Below are 21,084 nucleotides of genomic sequence, written 5' to 3' on the forward strand. Positions count from 1 at the left end.
TGTTATTGAGTTGAGTGTTACCCCCCCCCCCCCCCTTTTCCAGGCATGCCCAGAAAACAGCTTTGGACAGAATATCTTACCAATGAACCGAAATTTCTAATGAGCTAAATAAACCTATTGTGGATTGATAGTTTCTATTTATAGCTGGAGGTGTCTCTGGCCAGACGTGTTAGGTTCAGCAGCATTAACACCAAAAAAATTACTCTTAATTTTGCCACATTCCACTCAAATGTGTCATTAGATATCAGTGTATGACTTCAACATATTACTGAAAAATTAGTTCAAGTGTTAAGAGACAAAATGTGTAGATGCATTCTTTTAATTTGACATCCTGCCTGTGTATATCTTAAATGTAATACTTATTCATCAGTTATCACCTATTAGTTTTCGTTAATCACTTGCCATCTTGTTGTGTCTTTTTTGTTTCTTTGCAGGGTCCACCAAAGATGGACTGCAAGTCTGATACAAAGCCAGACACAAAAGCAGCCGCCACATCTGAGAGACCCCTTAACCTTCACCGCCCTTCACCAGACAGCAAAACTCATCCCTCTGGGAAGAAAACACCGACTCCACAGCTCAACCCCCGGACATCTTCACCTTCTCCACCACTACCTGCATCAAAAGAACCCAGCTTTGAAGGTGTTAAACCACCTCAATACACTTACAGCACTGAAAGTCAGAGAGACAAGGACAAGGGTGTCCAAAACTGGGGAGCACCCACTGTCACTGAGAAATTAGCTCAACTCATTGCAACATGCCCGCCATCAAAGACTCCAAAGCCAGCAAAACCTGCAAAGATTGACCCTGCTCCTCCTCTCCCTAGCTCAGGCTTTATGGCCCCCACAGCAAAGCAGCGAGACAGGGCTATGGCCAATAGGAACACATACTCAAGAATGGTTCACCTTTCTCCACCACCTCCTGTATCGCGACCACCTGGTCGACCCTATGGTTCTAGGAACAAAGACTGTGTAATGGAAAATTCACCCAGTCTGACACCACTGAGGAAGGAAGACACAGAAGGGGCTGGGAATGGAAGTAGCAGCAGCGGTAACAACATCCACAACAGCATCAACATGAACAGCAGCAACAGCAGTAGCCGCAGCAGCAGCCCAGCACTCACCTATGGCAATAACCGTTTGTCAGCCATGTCAAAGGATGGCAACAATGACAACAGCAACAGTAGCATTTCCAAGCCACAGTCACGTCCGGCTCACTGCCAACCCCACACCACATCTTTGCCATCTTGTCCCATTTCATCCTCTTCCACCACCTCCGCTGAGCAGAGGACAGTGAGCGCAGTGAGTCACCTGGGTTCCCCTGCTCCCTCACAAGGACACCATGCACGTGAGAGTCCTGCTCTGGCAGAGGAAAGTAGTGCAAGTGAGAGGGAGCAGGATGGGGACAGCCCCAGAGACTTAACCAAGTGCCCTGCCCCAACAGGAACTGGAAAACCAGAAGGGAAGGACAAGGGGGCTAATAATCAGTCACTGCGAGTTGAGAGGGGGAAGAGCTCTAGTCCAAGTAAGCGCAGTCCCAACCGGGATTGCAGTCGACCCAGTCGGACTATCAGTCCCCCTGAGCCTGTTAGACAAAGGGCACCTTCTCCACCAGAGCCAGATGGTGAAGAAGGCCCACAGACACCGCTTAGAGATGATTCTCCTGATTCATCCCTAGACTCACCCGCAGAGCAGGACAGCAAACCCCTTAAAAAACGCAGGGGAAGGAAACCCCGCTGGACCCGCATTATGAACAAGACGCAGAGTCAGAGAACAGGCCAGGACAGTCCCTTTGACCAGAGCAAAACCGCCATGCCTTTATCTTCAAGCTTGGAAATGCCATCGCCGCCAGTTAAAAGACCAGTGGGCAGGCCTCCCAACCCAAATAAGGTCAAACCAAATCCTGTGCCACAAAGTACAGTGTCACAGCTCTTCCCACCCCAGCCTAAGAAAAGGGGGAGGCCAAAGTCCAAAATGCCAAGGCTTGATGCCCCAGCCCATGGACACCCACCTAACAAACTGGCTCCCTCCAAGGTCTTTTCATCTTTACTCAAGTCCAAAGAAGAGCAGGACCCACCTGTTCTTCACCCAGAGGTGGACCTGAACCCCCCTAAACCCATGCCTAGAAAACGTGGACGTCCCAAGCGCCTTCCCCCTACATTACCCCAAGAGGGTCAGCCTCCCACATTGGCTCCAGAGGCAGGAGACATGGGAGACAAACGGTTCCGCAGCAAAGGTAATGGGCAGCTTATCATGAAGACTATTATAGGTAAGATCAATAAGATGAAAAGTGTGAAACGGAAACGCATTCTTAGTCAAATCCTGTTAGGCCCAAGAACGGAGGACACCCCTAAAGGCACTACCAGTGGGGTGGCTGGCTCTGTGGAAGCTGCCACTCAATCATTGTCCTCCCTGGCTGCTTCTTTTGGGGGAAAGCTGGGGCCACAAATTAATGTCAGTAAAAAGGGCACAATATATATGGGTAAGAGGAGAGGCCGTAAACCAAAAGCAGTGACTAATGCCACAGCTACAACGCCACCACCAGAACCCTTCCTCTCCCCAAACACCACTTCCCCTCTCCATCACCATCAATTACAGTCCCAGCAACAGCACCAGCTCTCCTCTTCAGAGGTCTTTCCCTCCCCCTCCCTCTCACAGTCTAGTGGAGGCCACAGTCCCATCAGCGATGCCAGCTTTGTGGAGCCAGGCTCAGTGCACTTTGCAGGTCATGCTCACTATTCTAACTCCCATCATAGCCACAACACATTCTCCTTCCCTCCCCCAACCTTTTCGGCCCCTAATCCTCGTAACACAGGGCTGGGCTCAACATCATCATCAATGGCAACAGCAGCTTCCCAGAAAAAGTCATCTTGCCGCGGATACCATCATCACCATCACCATTACAGGCAGCACTACCATTATCATAAGCTCTCCCCTCCCAGGCCGCTCCATCCCACCTCCCCTGCCCCCCTTAGTGAGCTAAAAGAAGCCACTCCGTCACCAGTCAGTGAGTCACACAGTGAGGAGACAGTTCCCAGTGACAGTGGTATAGGGACAGACAATAACAGCACCTCTGACCGTGGTGAGAAAGCTGGAGGGGCTGGGGGCTTGGGTGGAATTGGGATGCCACCTGGGATGGGCAGTGGATTATTAATGCCAGGGGTCATCAGCTCAGCTATGGGTCCAGGGGTGGGCCTTAATTCCAGAGGCAGGCGGCGACACTCCACTGTGCTTATGGAACATCCCTCACCCTCTCCATCACCCCATGGGACAAGGTCATCACCCGATCCCCGGAGACCGCACCCAGCAGCGCCTGCCTCCTCCTTAATGGGACATAAGGAGAAACATAAGCACAAGTGTAAACGTCGCAGCCATGGGTGCCCCGGCTATGACAAGCTAAAGAGGCAGAAAAGGAAACGCAAGAAGAAGTACCTGCAGCTGCGATCCCGCCGGCATGACCCAGACTTTCTTGCTGAGCTGGATGAGATTGTCGTGAGACTGAGTGAAATACGGATAGCACACCGTACCACAGGGCACCGGCTCGGCAGTGGAATAGGCATAGCAGCGGCAACAAGTAGAGTGCCGGGGGTGGGGAGCAGGGCGAGTGGTGGCATGGGAGGCACAGGTGGCCCTCCTCCACATCATTATGTCCACAGGGACCTCCTACCTACAATCTTCAGGGTGAACTTTGGCAGCTTCTACTCTCATCCTGCATACTCCTGTGACCCTTTGCACTATGTTCGTAAACCAGACATGAAGAAGAAACGGGGACGGCCTCCCAAACTGAGGGAGTCCATGTCTGAGGTTCCCTTTGTGCCTGGGCTTGGATTCCCACTCTCCAGTGGAGGCTTCTACCACCCCTCCTACAGCGTTCCTTACTCCTCTGGGCCCCTGGGGTTGGGCTATTACAGAGGCTATCCTACAGCTAGCGCTCTGTATCCCCACCCACATCATCAGTCACCCCACACAGCCCCATCCCACCACTCTCATCACTCACCGTCTTTTCCCCCTCCTCCCCCGACATCTTACATGCATCATCACCACCCTTCACATCTCCTGCTGAACCCCTCCAAATTTCACAAGAAAAAACATAAGCTGCTTAGGCAGGAGTTCTTGGGGGGAGGAAGGTCACCTGTCCTGTACCCACCCATGTCCTCTGAGCTTTCCTTCAACTGGCACCACAAACACAAACACAGACACAAACACAGAGAGCGCTGTGCCGAGGAGGACAGGGAGGAAGCAGGGAGAAGTGGATCAGGGAGCCGGGCTAATGCAGGGATTTCTGACAATGGAGCATCGGGGAAAGGAGAGCGAGTTGGCAGTTTGGGAATGGCAGAGTCTTTACAACGATGCCGCTTTGGACGAGACGCCTCCAACACTGGTGCCAGCAAGCAGGCTGCTGCCACTTCTGCCAACTCCCCTTCGTCTTCCTCATCCTCATCTGCAGAAAGGTACAAGCGCAAAGAAAGCTCCATGTCCTGTCTTGGACCCTCCAGGCTTGCACTGGGTAGCAGCTCGAAAGGCCACCACCCAGTGGAGTCCTGGTTCAGGATGGGCAGCTCTGAGTCAGACTACTCTAAGCTTTCACGGAGTCATGTGGCACCTGGCCAGGGTCCCTTCTCAGATGGACATGCTGGAGACCCAGCAGGCTGCTCAGACAGTGAGGATGAGGACCCTCTCACCCCCACGGAGGATGTAGAGCCTGGAGCCCATGATTCTCCAAACCTTACAAATCTGTTTGCCTCTGCTCTCACCCGTACTACACTGAAGGGGGGCAGGAGCAGGAAGACTGAATTAGTCCCAGAGAGCTCCAGCTTTTCCCGCATGGACCGGCCAATGAGGAAAGACCGCTCAACATCAGCAGAGAGGAGAGAGTTGGGTAAGTCGAGTTTGGTTGAGTTAAATTGACTGATGAACAGTACACAACAGCGTCTGCAGAGTTAATTTAAGATAAAGAAAAGACTGTATAATAACCAATAACAATAGTAGCAGGCAATTATTTGCATTGGTTTGTTCTTGGACATTCATACACTGCATTGAATCCCATATCATTTATGTGACTCTATAAGCTTTTCAGTTTGACAAGCTGTTCAGCACAGAAAATCTTTTGACCCAAATTAAATTTGACATTGTAAAAGGTTATTGGAGTCAATTGTGCACCAAATCCATTTTCCAGAAATAGTTCAGATGTAGTTGTATCAAGAATCCTGTGGCTAAATATGATTGGCTGATGTCTGATGAGCGTATGGCTGGGCACAGCTATCGTGAAACTGGCACAGGGTAAAATCAGAATAGAGATCCAGCACTGATTTCAGGACTGTGTGTTTGGACAATAACTCTTTCAGGCACTGCTGTACAGCACGGCAAGTGGGCTTTCAAAACTTGCTTGATCTTTGCTCAGTGAACCTCGTTATGTCTCTTGAAAATCCTACATAGAGTTGAGAAAATGTGCAGTGGTTACCACTGGAACCATCCATATCTCAGTTGTGGTTGGCTCAAACAACTCTGGAAAATTATCAGTTCTGTCTCTGTAGCTCTCTCAACCACAGAGAATAGTAGCCACTTATTTTTGTGAAAAAAAGTTCTTTTGAAGGACTCAGTGACATCCCCTGTACATATGCTATCTGACATTTGGTAGCCGTTACTCGTGGTTACAGGCTTGGCAAAAAAAACATGCGTAATGACTGGCTCCACTGTGAGTGTAGATGGTCACAGTTGGCCACAGTTGATATAGTATTTCTGCCAGAGCTCATCTTACTGCAGGGGTGGTGTGTTTTGTTAACATGCTATATTTAGTAGACTTTTCCTTCAAAAGCCCACAATGTGAGGCCTAGTCCTACCCTTCAGTACACCCAGCACCTGGCTTGAGCTAATGTTGCTGATGTAAAGACACAGTGTCTCAGCAATGGCTTTGCTCCATCAGTGTGACTCCGAATACCCCCTAATTAAGACTGATGTGTTTGTGTGTCTGTGAGCAGTGATAGTGTTTTAAATGCAAGTATTTCCTAATGTTTATGTGCATGTCTGTAAGTGAGATGGGAAGCTGTAAGAGGCAGCATGGTGCAGTTCGGACCAAGACAGGGTAATCCTAGATTAGAGCTCAGCACTTGGGGTCAATCAGCGGTCGCAGACTGCATCATGAAGGTAGAGGAAGCCAAAGGTGGGGACTGGGCTGGCTTCCCAAGACAAGTGGGTAATGATGGAGGTGGATAGATGCACACTGACAGAAGAGGATGGGCAGAGAGTGATGTGGGGTTGGTAAGGGAGGTCAAGGATAAGATGTAGCATAAAGAGAAGGTTTAAATCATTAATTTCCAAGTCAACAAAAGAAAATGCAAAGTGTTTTTCTGTTTGCGACTATTACATAAGCCATATTGAACCTGTATGTCCAAATACTCTGTGTGTGTTTCACACCATGCACGATGGCACATCATGACTGCATGTCAAGCTGCTCACACAACACATGGGAATTGGCCAGGGGTCAGGTAATAGTTAAAACTGTTGTCCAGTCTGATAAGTGATTTAATTGGTCCGCCTACCTCAATCCTGTCTTACCCAGTGACTTGGGTAACGAATGGGCTCCCTGACCTCACTGTGGCTGGGCTTTGGCTTTGTGGGTTGCTGGACGTGGGGCAACCCTCTTTCACTAAACCTGGACTTATGTTTGACAGATAACGGTGTTGACAGACTTACAGCAGTAATACACCTAGTATAGTATGGATGTATTAATCTAGATAAATGTTCTTTTCAGTGATTCAGTCACCATTGATGCCTGTTACAAGTGCCAGGCTGGTAGAGATATTATGGCTTTTTATTGCTGTGTTAACCTGTCAAACAAATCTTAATGTTGACTCCAGGTGGCTTCCAGGTTGTGTTTTCTTTCATGCAAGGCATGAATAGTAAGACAATAACAGGTTCACATGCCCCCTTATCTTATCAAACAGTGTCTTTTTGGGCCACGTTGCCCATTGTGCTTCATAGTTCAGACAATTACAAGATATTATCACACAGTTTCCTGAGCATTGAGTGTCTCAGCTGTCCCAACACCACTTACAAATGCTAAGAATTTACATTGTGTGCTTTAGTAAATATGCAGCATCATTTTGTTTTGTCTTTGTCCAGGGTCATCAGGAACAAGAGGTGTTGCCCTCCCGACCCCTGAAGGGCCTGATGGATCCCTGCACCACCGGCAGCAGCACCATCATCAGCCTTCTCTGTTTCACTCCCACGGCTCTGCCTCCTCCTCCTGCCTCTCTCCCTCTCAGGACTGTTGCCTGGATTCCTCCGTGCCCCACCACTCCTCCCATCGGGCACAGCCATCCAAACACAGCCTGCACCACGTCAACAAAATCCTACGTGCCAAGAAGCTGCAAAGACAAGCTCGTACAGGAAACAATGTGGTGAAGAAGAGGGGCCCTGGACGTCCCAGGAAACACCCTTTACCCTCCCCACCGCCATCCCCGCCCCCTGTTGTTGAGTTGAATCAGACCCGGCACAGGGACAGAGGGGGGGAACGGCCAGCAGGGGTCAGGGGGTGGGAGGGGGATACTGTGACAGATGCTATTGAGTCAGTAGTCCAGGGACAGCGTAGGAAAGGCCAGAAGAGGAAGCACTGGGAAAGAGATGGAGATGAGGAGGAAGAGGAGGAAGAAGAGGACGGGGAGGTAGAAGAGACAGAGGAGCGACTTCCAGACAGAGAGGAGAACCTGGGCAACCTGGTGGCAAGGTCCAGAACTGGCACAGGAAGAAGCTGGCTTACTCAGGAGGAGCTCCAGCACTTTCGCGGGTGAGCAAACTTTCACCACAGTGTTGTATGTTAACCTTTATACCTAAGAGTCTCCTCTGAGGGACAGAGACAATGATTCATAGTGAGTACTAATGTTAGTATTCAGTGCTGGTATATATATAGGAACATTTATTAAGTCCAGTCGTCACTAGAAACCAAGTCATAGTTCTATTTTTAGCTCAATGGAAAGCAAGCCAGATGGCCACTGCTCCCCAGAACGCCCAGGCACCGTCTCCAGGGAACAAGCTCCACCCATGCCCATAACCAGCCAACGGGAGAAGAGACCAGCCAGACCTCCAAAGAAGAAGTTCCAGAAGGCGGGGCTTTACTCTGATGTGTACAAGACTGAAGAGTGAGTGCCAAAGAAATCTTTGACACAATACCTGAAAATAGCTCTCTGAGATCCATGTTTTGTTTTAGATACAAGAACATCACATACAGTTTGTCTGGACAGCTTAAAATCTCTCTGTACATTTTACTGTTTCTCCACATCGTGTAGTCCCCGGAGTCAGCTTCTGCAGCTAAAGAAAGAGAAGCTAGAATACATACCAGGGGAACATGAGTATGGATTGTTTCCAGCTCCTATACATGTTGGTGAGTCTCAAATTGAATCACTTGTTACACCACACTTCTTATTTTTAAAAAACAGAATCTGAGCATGTAATTACTGCCAGATTGATAAGCCGCATAAAGAGACTCATGTTTCTTTACGCAGAATTAAAACACTGGCTTGCCTCATTAAGTTGGGCTTCTCATTTAGCTGAATAAACTTGAGTAACTTCCGGAGAAGCTCATTTAAATTATCCACGTAACTCAGTAAATCTGTTACTAAGAACAGAATACTTGTTTTTCAGTTCCCACAGGTCTTTATTTTCAGCCATGATAACATGAAAAAATTTTGGCAAGAGGTCAGACTTGTCATTTGCATATCCTTTGTGAATATATGTTATGTATATATGGGGTCAGAAATTACTTCCTTCTTCTCTTATGTTTCTGCTTTATTTTCTCTATTCAAATTTCCCCTGCTTTGTTTTTTCAGGGAAGTACCTGAGACAGAAACGTATTGATTTCCAGTTGCCTTATGACATCTTATGGCTGTGGAAACACGATCAGGTGATCAATCACATCGCACTAATTGTTTTCAGCATGTTTCCATGCTCAGAGGGAACGACTGATGGGTAGTTTAAAAAGTTACAACCCCAGTACTAGTATTTTTTTCTTTCATTAAACCCCTTTATATTCACTCTTATTTTTTTGTTTCAGCTTTACAAGAGGCCTGATGTCCCCCTTTATAAAAAGATCAGGTCAAGTGAGTATCTGGCTTTGTTCCAATGATTTTGCCAAAATGTAACTCATAGCTTAATCAGTTTTGTTACCAGTTCTCAGTTAATCCATGAGACAAAGGGATATTTCCTTCATTGGTTGCTGTTGTTGTCCATTGAACGTGTTGTTTGCAAAACAGCACTTTAGGTAATCCCCTGTTTGTGTCACAGATGTCTATGTAGATGTGAAGCCTCTCTCTGGTTATGAAACAACTACATGCAACTGTAGGCTTCCTGAGGACTCGAATGAAAAAGGCTGCCTGGATGATTGCCTGAATAGGTAAAGACTGAAAAGTTGTTTGTTTAGAGATGAATATAGGGTAAACATGATGTCGGAGGAAAAATGAATTGTACATTTTTTCAGTTGCCTTTTTTTTCCTCCAGGATGAGCTTTGCTGAGTGCTCTCCTAGCACTTGTCCTTGTGGTGATCAGTGTGACAACCAGCACATCCAGAGACATGAGTGGGTGCAGTGTCTGGAGCGGTTCCGTGCTGAGGGCAAGGGCTGGGGCATCCGCACCAAGGAATCTCTTCGCTCTGGGCAGTTTATCATCGAGTACCTGGGAGAGGTGGTTAGCGAACAGGAGTTCAGGTGAGATGTATTATGCAAGATATTCTTGTTGAATGGTAGACATGCCCTAAAATATATGTAGATGTCAGAAGATTTAGCATATCCTGTGTCTGTCTCTCTCTGCCTGTTTCAGTTTCTTAATTCAGGACTTATGTAGCCATAGAAATGTAATCCTCCGCTGCTTCTTTCCTATCACGTTTTAGGAGTCGTATGATGGAGCAGTACTACTCCCACAGTGGCCACTACTGTCTGAACCTGGATAGCGGCATGGTGATTGACAGCTACCGAATGGGCAATGAGGCACGCTTCATAAACCACAGCTGTGAACCCAACTGTGAGATGCAGAAGTGGTGGGTGTCATGGCAGCTTTAAACCAGTTCCCTACTGATGTCCTTGTGGTGCTTTTGGGTTCTTACCAAAACCCAGATTTGGCTAAGCCTTTTCAGGCACAAGCATGAGCGCTTGCCACAAGTTGTTACTGACAGATGATTGAGCCAGACCTGGTGTAAACTGCATTTGTTTGGCTGCGATGACAAAGAAAGCATACCGCGTTCACTCCCACTATGTAAATGGTAATGTTAACTTCCATTAGGAGTACCATAAGAGTAGGGTTTACCATTTAAGGATTGTCAGGTACATCAGCAGACACAGTAAATTAAAGAGACAGACAGTGTTTAATAAGTGCAGCTGAGACTCCTGCTGGATTGTTGTGAGTGGAGCGTGGGAGAAGCTGATTGGAAAATGTTCCAGGTTGATAATTCAGTGTTTTTATTTTCTAAATGCTTCTGTCACTTAAGGTTAACGAACTGGAAAATAGACTAGGCCATTACCTAAATAGTTTCACTGAATTGCTATCCATTTGTGTGTCTGATGATTCGGGTGAGTTGAGTAATGTCTGTTTTCTCTCTGTAAGAGGCAAACTGTGGTGAACGTACCGCAATGGGCCAGAAAGATATTCAGCATAGAAATAATATTTTTGATGCAGTTAAAGCCAAATAGAGACAAGGGTGCCCAAACCACCAAAAAGTTCTGCGACACCTTTTTTATTCTTGGCACCTCACTCTGCTGTTAAAGAGTTATAGTGAGTTTTGTAGCTGTAAATTGTGAGCGAATTTTAATGCATGTGCCCTTGTTGGTTTTGGTGTTAGACTCCCTTACTTTGGTTGAAGTTCGTAGTTATACTTAGAAGTTTTTTGAAGTTGTGTAGATTTATCACAGCTACACAGTTAAACCACTTTAACCTGGGATGCGGATAAGCAGTCACAGTCAGTGTTAGGAAATAATGTGTTGCCCTAGTTTGGGTGTCTTACACGAGCTCTAAAAGGGACACGTGTAGCAGGTGTAAATGAGACTGCTCTGCCTGGAAACCCCAGCCTTATTAATGTGGTTGTGTGGTGGTAATCTGATGAGCTCACCTCAGTCTCACACTCTGCCAGTGTTCAGAGACCTAAATGGCTTAAAGGCCTTGCACCACGCCAAAACAATTCACTGGTTTCCTGAGGGATTGTTCTCACAGCATGACTAAATCCATTGCAGTCAGAGACCTGGCTGAACAGGCCTCTCTGTGCCTGACTTTACGAAGTGAAACACACTTGGTTTTCCTCAAGTTGCGGTTTGCCTTTGTATGGTGAACCTGCACCACGTGTCACCACAGTTTAACCCTCAGCGGATTCAATTGTTGGCACTTAACGACCTTGAGAAATTCAGCTATCAAACTGTACCCTCTGCCCTCCGGCATAGACCAGCTCATAATCTAGGGCACTGGTCTGTGTGTGTGTTTGTGTATGTGTGTGTGTGTGTAATGTAGAGTGGCTGGGCTGAAATAAAAGACTCCACAAGGATGGAGGATTTTCAGCACAAAGCCTGACGAGTCATCCATCTTGTCACAGAAGAGAGATTACATGCAGCCGGGCCTTAGATACAGCTGTAGTGCCTGAAGACAATGCGCTGAACCAGCTTTTTACCCCTATAGAAGGAATAAATTATCAAGTGGCTGGCAAACAGAATAGTGCGCTTTATTCTTAGAAGAATGGCGAAAAGCTGGACCACTGCCTCGTTTGGAAAGGAGAAAAATAGGGATTACAACGTGTTGAGCGGTTGCCTAATCAAGCAAATGAAAACCGGGACAGTCCTTTTCTCTTTTTGTTCCAGTTTGAAAATGCCTTTAATTTAATTGTCTTTCTAAAATCAATGTTTAAACATTAAGTTTGAAGTCAAGACAGGAGCTTGAAAGCCTGACTTCATGAAGAGGATGTAACATACTTGCATCCCTTTAAGGCAAGGCTCTCCAGCCTCTCTCAGATGTAGGCAGCATATGATTTCTGACCTGAGAATGACCTTTAATTTTGTTCAGAGCTGAACCTGCATGTGTTCTGGTGCCTCTTACAACAGGTTCAACTCTTAAGTTGAACCTGTTAAAAAATGATTCTGTGTTGGTTTGTAACATTTCCCATTAGTATATGTCAAATAAATAAGTATTTATGTGAAGTTTTATTGTTGAACTACTGTTCTTAAAGGTGACTGGAAGACCCAGTTGCTTCCTGACCTTTGCACTAAAGCCAGCAGGGGAAATATCTTAAAATATTTCACTAAATGTTTTGTTTCCTTTATCTTCAAATTGCAATATACACAGTAATTTATTGTTGTTAATTAAGTTGTTTTTTTTTTTTTTTTTTAAACAAACGTGTCCGTAAACTCAGCACTTACTCGTTCCACTTTTCTGTGACTCCTCTCTCCCAGGTCGGTGAATGGGGTGTACAGAATTGGTCTCTTTGCTCTCAAGGACATCAGCAGCGGCACTGAGCTCACCTATGACTACAACTTCCATTCCTTCAACACCGAAGAGCAGGTGAAGCACAAGGGACCATTTTGAACCTCTTCTTGGAGTAACACTTCAGAACTATAATCCCAGCTGCTTTTACTTTAGCAAGACCCCTTTCTTGCTAACTACAACTCTGTTTTTCTTTTCTTTCTTTGCTCTTCTTTTTTCTCTACAGCAAGTGTGTAAATGTGGCTCAGAGAGCTGCCGGGGCATCATCGGAGGCAAAAGCCAGCGTATTAACGGCCTGCCTGGGAAGACAGGAGGGACTCGGAGGCTGGGTCGACTTAAGGAGAAGAGGAAGTCAAAACATCAGCTCAAGAAGCGAGTGAGTGATGAATATACTTAAAAATACTTGTGTTGGTATCAGTTCAGTTTTAGTTAAGATTAAAATACACTTCAGAAAAAGAGTCCTTAATCGTTTGTTCTTTGTGTTTATACATGAGCAGTTACCATAACATTTTGCTTCAGGTTTGTTTTTTTATTTTTATTTTGTCCAAGTCTGGCACTGTCTTGTTAAATATCAGGTGCTGTGCCTATGTAGGGCATGAATGTGTCTGTGTCTCAGAGGTACTCGTAGTGGGCCACAAGGTGTCTAAAAAAGTAACTCAGAATACCTTAAAGGCTTTACTTTTGAATTAGGGCTGAATTGAATGACCTAAAAGTTAAAATTTTAAATACAGGCTTTCAGCAATGTACATTGTGGTATGAAGCTTTAGAAAAAGTTGTAAAAGATGTTAATAAAAAGAGACGCTCAATTTAAATGCAAAGGACTGTTTCCCATTAAGATTGGTTCATGCTTCAATACATCTGTCTTTATCTTCAGGAGGAAGAGTCGAGCGACAGCAACAAATTTTACCCTCATCTCATGAAACCAATGTCCAACAGAGAGAGGTAAATACAGTCACAAAGTGACACAAGCAACGCATAAGAGATACAAAACTCTAACACAGCGATTGATGAAGCATATTTTGTACATATGATGATGATCAGGCTCAGTCTGTATTGCATTCCTTTTCCTGTAAACCTTGTACAAATGAACACACTGGAATCCCTTACTCATATGTACTGGGATGGAACAGATTATAATACTGATTAAAACATTATAACAAACAGATCAGTGTTTTTTTTGTTCCCCTACCCCCACACATGTATTGGCCAATACCAGATTGCATTTTTGTTTTCAGGAATGCTCAATGCTAATTTGACAGATGAATTAAGTGACAAACATCTTGACAAAATATTTTAAAAATGCACATTTCAGTGATGGTAGAGAGTATGATTTCATATTTCTTCTTATTCCCTAATCAGAAATATTAATGCAAACTATGACTTGCTGGTGAAATATTGCAGCGTAAAACAACATTTGGTTAAATATCTAAAATCGTGTTTAGTACACGTTAAATCAAATGAATGTGATTTTTTTCATAACTTAACAGAATGGTGGTATTTGAGATTTCCAGTTTATGAAAAGAAGTTCTATCAGAGAGCAAACTACATTTGACCTATCAAGTGTGAGGTGTGAGTAGATGTTGGCACACACAGACACAAGCTGTCTTCACACTCCTGTCCTGTCTCCCTCCATCAATCACCAGAAACTTTGTGCTGAAGCACCGGGTGTTTCTCCTGAGGAACTGGGAGAAGATGAGGGAGAAACAGGAGCTGCTTAAGAGAGAGGGTGAGAGAGAGCGGGACGCCAGCAGCCTGTCCATGTACACACGCTGGGGAGGAGTCATCCGTGACGACGGCAACATTAAGTCAGGTGAGTGTAGTTTAAAAGTGTGAAGCGATGCGTGAATTTTAGAAAGCCAGGAAACTTGAGAAGCTGTGAAAAAAACTGTCTTAGGGGCTACAGTTAAAATGTTTAGTGATAGACATGTTACTTGCTGAGGATGTAACTGAAATGTGTGTGATCTGAAATAAAGTCAGACTGTGTAGAAACTTGATGTGCAATGTTCATCCCTGGTTTTCAGATGTGTTCCTGACGCAGTTCTCGGCCCTGCAGACATCACGGTCGGTCCGTACGCGGAGACTCGCCGCTGCTGAGGAAAACACGGAAGTCACACGCACTGCTCGCCTCGCACACATCTTCAAGGAGATTTGTGACATGATCACCAGCTACAAGGGTTAGTTTCTTGAGAAATATGCAGTATGTACCTAAGCTGGACAAAGAGAGACAGTCACAGCTGGGTTTTTTCTTATCCCCTGCATCAAGTTTCACATTTGTTTCATAGCCTTCACTCAATCACTGTATGTACATCTATTATCTTTAGGTGTTGATTAGGTTATTTCTCTTTATGGTACAGAAAGTATTCTACCTGCCTACCTATTAAATATCCTCATTAATATGACCTCTGGGCTGACCTGAGGTCTGATCAGGCCCGTGAAACACATCTGTCAGTGCCTCAGTGCTAATATCTAATATTAAGCAAATGATAAGACTTTATGATTGAAAAATTATGACATGAATGTTATTCTTTTGCCTTACATCAGATTCAGCTGGCCAGACACTTGCTGCTCCGCTGGTGAACCTTCCCTCGCGGAAGAGGTAAGCCTGCAAACCCGCATGTGGACTGGTTCATTCATAACGTTTCACTGTTTTCTTGACAGCAGAGTTACTGTGTTATCTGGCCTATCAGTGTACAGAAACCACATAGTGTAACAGCTTATCTTCAGCCACGCGTTTGAGCCGTGACAGCCTGTGCTTTGATTCTCGTCCAGTATTGATAGTTATCACTTTGTGTCAAAACAATAACAGCTCATTATGGTTTTTTTTCGTTTTGCTGCGTGCCACTAACACCCTCATAGCTGGGTGTTTGATTTTATCACTGGGATGCTAATGGTCATCTTATATGTGTTTTTAAGCATTGACAAACCAGATTTGCAGAGACCAACCCTATTGTTTCTTTTGTTGTTGTTTTTTCAATGTGTGTGCCATCAGGAACAGCCAGTACTATGAAAAGGTGTCCGACCCTCTGGACCTGAGCACCATCGAGAAGCAGATCCTCACCGGCCACTACAAGACCGTTGAAGCGTTCGACACAGACATGCTCAAAGTGTTCCGCAATGCTGAGGTAGACAGATGTTTCAAACATTAATGATCCCCTGCTATTTACAATGAGAACTGCAGAAAGAGCATTTGTGTCTGTATTCATACATAATTTAATAGTTTTGTGGTGAGCAGCACATGTTGCTGGTAGAAGAGGAGTATTTTAAAGTTTTTTCCTCCTTTAACTTCCTTTCTTCTTTCATTTACTGCTGCTTCTCTCTCTCTCTCTCTCTCTCTCTCTCTCTCTCTCTCTCTCTCTCTCTCTCTCTCTCTCTCTCTCTCTCTCTCTCTCGCTTGTGTGCACAGCCTGTGTGTGACTTTCTTTCCCTTAATTTTGCTCTTCAGTGTTGATAAACAGTAACGACAAATGTCCACCCCTCGTTCTTGTATCAGAACTCAGTGCTTCAGTGTGTTGTGAAGTGACACAAGTTGTAGTTTTGGTGGATCCTGAATCATCAGAAAGTACTCCCCTCAGAGCGGGGATGTTTTTTGACACCTGGAGTCATTGTACAGGAACAGAATTTAGTCCCTGGTCCCTCTTGTCAAAACACAGGTTTATATCCCAAGTTCTTGAAGAGCTTTTTCGTCCCCTGGGAAAGTGCCTGCAGTAGAAACTGTTGCTGGTGAGAAAGGTTAAAATCATGACTGAAGTCAGATGTGATTTTGAATGACTTTGTACCAGCATCGTTATATCAGTCAAATGGATCATCATCCGTCATTTGAAAAATTTTTGTTATAGATCTGTCTGTCCATTTATGCCAACAGTCAATATAAAGACTAGTATAATGACTGCAGGAAGGCTACAGCTGCTGAATCCAGTTTTCATCATTATTCAATCCTGGGTATGATCCCAGATTCTTAGAGCCCAATCAATATCAAAAAGGCTCATCAAAATGATAATTTAAGCTGTTATTGTGCAGCTTCAACACATTCTTCCTCCCACTCAGTCGTCGCTTTCCTCTCTTCTCTCACGCACAAAAACCTCCCAAGTGGGACATAACTCCACGACTCCTGATCCTCTGTGCACACGTTGCAGGTCCTTTTGATTTACATCTGTATAGCGTAACAGTTTAAACAAGTGCCACTTGAAACCTCTCAGAGGAGCTTACGCTTCCAGTCAGAGAAGTTTGAAGTGGACGTCTAAATTAGATTCACCCTTTGGTCCCAAGGCCCTTTTTGGCTGACTGAAAAAAGAGTGAGGTGAAAGTGGTTTGTTGTTAAATTGAGAGCAGCAGTGTGTTGCCTTGTCAGTGAATTTTTGGCAGCTGCAACAGCAGTTTTGAATGTATCTGTCTGTGTCAGTGACCTTTGTTCTGCAGCAAATTGCCCATAACTCCACAGGCAGATCACCTTCAAGTCTCGTCTGGGTGACTGACCAGTTTGTAATTCTGGGGTCAAATGTGCATTCCTCTGCCATAGATATGATTTATGTCTTCATCTGCTGTTTGGGAGGTCTTGTTGTCCTAACAGACTTCACCAAGATGATTTCCACTAAATTTATTGTCTTCGGCAAACAAATAAAGCAGCTGCATTTATCTTGCTTTCCCCACCAGAAATATTACGGCAGAAAGTCATCGGTAGGCAGGGACGTGTGTCGGTTGCGGAAAGCCTACTACAGCGCTCGTCACGAAGCCGCTGTCCAGATTGATGAGATTGTGGGCGAGACTGCAAGCGAGGCCGATAGCTCGGATTCGTTGGAGCGGGACCACGGCCACCACCACCACGGAGGAGGAGGAGGGCCGGGGTCTCACGACAAGGACGACGATGTCATCCGTTGTATCTGTGGAATGTACAAGGACGAAGGCCTGATGATCCAGTGTGAGAAGTGCATGGTAAGAAGCAAGGAGTCAGACACCTAAACTGGGAAAAAAGCTGGTGAAAAAAATCTACATTTCAATTTGGATTTTCCATCATTTTCTTTTCCCTCACTGTGTGATAGGTTACACCTGTTTTAGTGAGTGAATTTCTCTTGAGACATCACCTAACTAAGGAGTGCTTTGTCAAGGAGATTTTCCAAAGGAGAGTGCACCGTCAGTCCTTTGTGTATATTTTCCGTTTCTGTTTTTAGACTAAGAAAACAAGGATGGTTACAAATATTGATGGAGCAACCACAGTAGTGAATCACCATCTCTGAGGAAATTGATCCACATGTGTTTGTCCTCTTTGATGACACAGAACGCTGGAGTGTTAACTCTTTTAAGAATGAATCACAGTTAAGAACAGATGGGGCGCAAATGAGTCAGCTATCATTTTTTTTGCGTGATGATCATGTGATTCAGCAGTTTCTTGTGATTCTAGGTGTGGCAGCACTTTGACTGTATGCGGCTGGAAACCGAGGTGGAGCACTACCTGTGTGAGCAGTGTGACCCTCGGCCTGTAGACAGGGTGCGTGTGAAAAAAACATGAATACTGCACTTGATGTTTTCTGTTTCTAGGTCAGATTTGTCACCAACCACTTCTAATCTCACATGTGTTGTTGTCACTCCAGGAAGTTCCCATGATACCCCAGCCCAGCTACGCCCAGGCTGGCTCTGTCTACTACATCTGCCTCCTTAGAGATGAGCTGCTGCTACATCAAGGTATAGAAACAATAGAAACCAGCAGTCATGTGATTCTCAGAAAGGGTTCAGTCTCTGTACTTTTAGAGCAATTTAAGAGAGAGAAAATCTTGTCTTTCTGACCTCCACTGGTTTAACTTCTCACCGTGCTGTGGTGACCTTCAGGTATACCGGCAACAGAACACACCTCTGACCACATCCGACCACACCCATCAGAGATGCTTGATGTGGTCAGAGGTGAAACAGGCTTGAAACCTTGAACCAGAGATCAGAAACACTGATTTTCAGTGTATCCTAGTGTTGAAGTGAATGTAATGCAGATTTAGGTTGGTTAAACAATCTTGTTACATTTTAAAAATTTTGACATGTTCTATCTGGTAAATTGACTGTTAAGCAGTCGGTTTCTTGTGAAATTTACCATTGTAGACAAATAACCAGCCTGTGTGTATGTGTGTGTGTGTTGTGTGCAGGCGACTGTGTGTATCTGATGAGAGACAGCAGACGTACACCTGAGGGCCAGCCTGTCAGACAGTCTTACCGTCTCCTGTCTCACATCAACCGAGATAAACTCGACATCTTCCGAATAGAGAAACTTTGGAAGAATGAAAAGTAAGTTCAGCAGGCTGACATACTAAAGATTTCTGGTTGTGAGAAAAGTTACAGGTGATGTTGTAATTTCTTGTGATTGTTCAGTGTTCATTAAGTTGTGTCACAGTGTGTAACATGCTGGCCCTGTCCGCTCAAAAACTCTATAAAGGGGTGAGAGGTTTGCCTTTGGCCACCACTACTTCCGTCCTCATGAGACACATCATTCTCCATCACGGCGGTTCTACCAGAACGAGTTATTCCGCATGCCGCTCTACGAGATCATCCCCCTGGAGGCAGTGGTGGGAACCTGCTGTGTCCTCGATCTCTACACTTACTGCAAAGGTGAGTGAAGAACACACATGCAGACCCCCATGTGCTCGTGTGAATCACTACATCAACTTATATTGTTTTTTGGAATTTTTTTTTTTTTTGAATAAGTAATTTTTTAAGTTACTGCCGACGTTCCCGTGTTGCTTTAGCGAAGCAGCAGTTGCAGCAGTTCTTAGCTAACACAAAAATTCTTGTCTTCATACAGGACGACCGAAGGGTGTGAAAGAGCAGGATGTGTACATCTGTGATTACCGCTTGGACAAGTCGGCTCACCTGTTCTACAAAATCCATCGTAACCGCTACCCAGTCTGCACCAAGCCTTATGCCTTCAACCATTTCCCCAAGCGGCTCACACCCAAAAGAGACTTCTCGGTGAGAGTGACAGGGGTCCTGACAGGTTGGGGCTGATGCGCTTGGATCTATTTACTGATTACTAAACACTGAAAGATATTTGAAGAATGGAGGTAATATTACATCCCAGGGCACATTTTGTCTGGGCGCCTTATCTTGCTCACAGTGTTTAGGCTGCCAGCAGCGCAATCACTGATGAAGGTGTGGCTAACCAGAAACAAAGAGGAATAACCACTCCGGCTTATTATTACATATCCGAGCCACACAATAGCCTGCAGGGTACCGCATCCAGAGACCTATTTTGTAATTGCTGACAACATAAAGTTTGGATAATTATACCCAAAGTAAATTGTAATCCTAACAGACATGAGCAGAGATGATAGCATCCCATGCAAATTTAACTAAATACCTGCAGCAGTTCTTTTCCACCGCAGAGCTGCATTAAATTAGTTCAGGTCTGTGTTAGGAAGCCTGAATTAAAAGTGACTTTCCACAACCTCTCTGTGATTTTTATACTGTGTTGCATTGTGATTTCATTTTTCATTTACAACCCTTAACTATCTGAAACCTATGTCAGCTATATAAAACCGTGAAAAGTATGACCCGGGTCTGGTTTTCATATTTTTGCAGCCTCATTATGTTCCTGACAACTACAAGAGGAACGGGGGCCGCTCGGCCTGGAAGAGCGAACGACCGAAAGGAGCAGGAGGCTGCGAGGACGACGGCTCTTCCTGCGACCGGGGTGACGACTTCCCAACCGAGGCGGAAGATGGAAGAGGAGTGGAGGACGACATAGACGTGGCTCCGGAGGATCCTGAAATTCATTCAGAGAAGCCCAGAAGAGCGGAGCGGGAAGGGGAAGGAGATGAGGATGAAGACGAGGAGGAGGAGGAAGAGGAAGGCCAGGAGGCTGAGGAGCGCAAGGAGCTGGAAGAGGGTTCCACTGAGAGGATAGGAGAGATGCTTGAGCTTCCATCCTCCTCAGCGTCCTCGCCGTTGCACCACCCAGCGCTGGGCAGGAGGGAGGCCCAGAGGGAACGACTCAACAAAATTCTGCTGGATCTGCTGCACAGAACTCCCAGCAAGAATGGTGAGGGACCGGGAACAAAGCAGGGGGGTAGGTCAACAAATAAATGAGGGTTCAAGTTTCAGATCACTTGCTGTGACATAATTTTTAACATGTTGGTTAATACATTTTATGTGACTTTTTTGAATGGGTAAGTTTGAAGTGTGTGAGTGGGGGATGAAAACGAAGCAAAGTCTGCAGCTCAGATTTTGCCATCTTTCATATTTATGTTTCACTCCTTTTAGCCTTCATATCTGCTTCTTTGTGAAAGTCCCCTTCCTCCTATGCTGCATTTCACTCTGTTTTCATTTGCTGACTTTATTTAAGTGTCTTAATCGAGACCAACTTTTAACACCAGCTCTGTGGCTAATCTCAGGATAAGTATAGAGATATGCTGCATTAAAAACTAAAATCAACAATGAATTGATCCCACTAACAAGTATTGCCTGTGTAGCCAAGACCTGATACAGCTTATCCAAACACATCAATGAGCCACACTGTTGCACTGAGTGACATTTTCCTTCATTATGATTAACACAGGCACCATTTATTTTGAGTCAATCCTACATACACTGTCCTGCTGCCAGAACTAGAGCGCCAGGGTGTATTAATCCGCCACTGAACGCAGTCCCTAGCAGATGGACCATTTA

The 21,084-nt window shown here is 45.3% G+C and overlaps 1 protein-coding gene across 3 annotated transcripts in view; it reads left to right on the forward strand.

Moving 5' to 3' along the window:
- Nucleotides 1-21,084, forward strand: part of ash1l (ash1 (absent, small, or homeotic)-like (Drosophila)) — a 29,622-nt gene that overhangs the window by 5,464 nt on the left and 3,074 nt on the right. For 2 of the 3 annotated variants that reach the window (XM_041052614.1, XM_041052615.1), the window contains 23 exons: nt 435-4,875; nt 7,119-7,782; nt 7,961-8,134; nt 8,282-8,376; nt 8,822-8,895; nt 9,046-9,091; nt 9,276-9,384; nt 9,489-9,695; nt 9,878-10,024; nt 12,414-12,522; nt 12,671-12,820; nt 13,319-13,386; nt 14,088-14,254; nt 14,466-14,618; nt 14,986-15,040; nt 15,434-15,566; nt 17,095-17,373; nt 17,840-17,926; nt 18,030-18,120; nt 18,570-18,708; nt 18,857-19,029; nt 19,223-19,389; nt 19,999-20,485. In XM_041052614.1, coding sequence (XP_040908548.1) covers nt 435-4,875; nt 7,119-7,782; nt 7,961-8,134; nt 8,282-8,376; nt 8,822-8,895; nt 9,046-9,091; nt 9,276-9,384; nt 9,489-9,695; nt 9,878-10,024; nt 12,414-12,522; nt 12,671-12,820; nt 13,319-13,386; nt 14,088-14,254; nt 14,466-14,618; nt 14,986-15,040; nt 15,434-15,566; nt 17,095-17,373; nt 17,840-17,926; nt 18,030-18,120; nt 18,570-18,708; nt 18,857-19,029; nt 19,223-19,389; nt 19,999-20,485 — 8,215 coding nt within the window. The remainder of the gene's footprint in view (nt 1-434; nt 4,876-7,118; nt 7,783-7,960; nt 8,135-8,281; nt 8,377-8,821; nt 8,896-9,045; nt 9,092-9,275; nt 9,385-9,488; nt 9,696-9,877; nt 10,025-12,413; nt 12,523-12,670; nt 12,821-13,318; nt 13,387-14,087; nt 14,255-14,465; nt 14,619-14,985; nt 15,041-15,433; nt 15,567-17,094; nt 17,374-17,839; nt 17,927-18,029; nt 18,121-18,569; nt 18,709-18,856; nt 19,030-19,222; nt 19,390-19,998; nt 20,486-21,084) is intronic. The other variant, XM_041052617.1, reaches the window with a different exon arrangement.

This window comes from Toxotes jaculatrix, chromosome 13 (genome assembly GCF_017976425.1).
Source record: "Toxotes jaculatrix isolate fToxJac2 chromosome 13, fToxJac2.pri, whole genome shotgun sequence".
Lineage (NCBI taxonomy): Eukaryota > Metazoa > Chordata > Actinopteri > Toxotidae > Toxotes > Toxotes jaculatrix.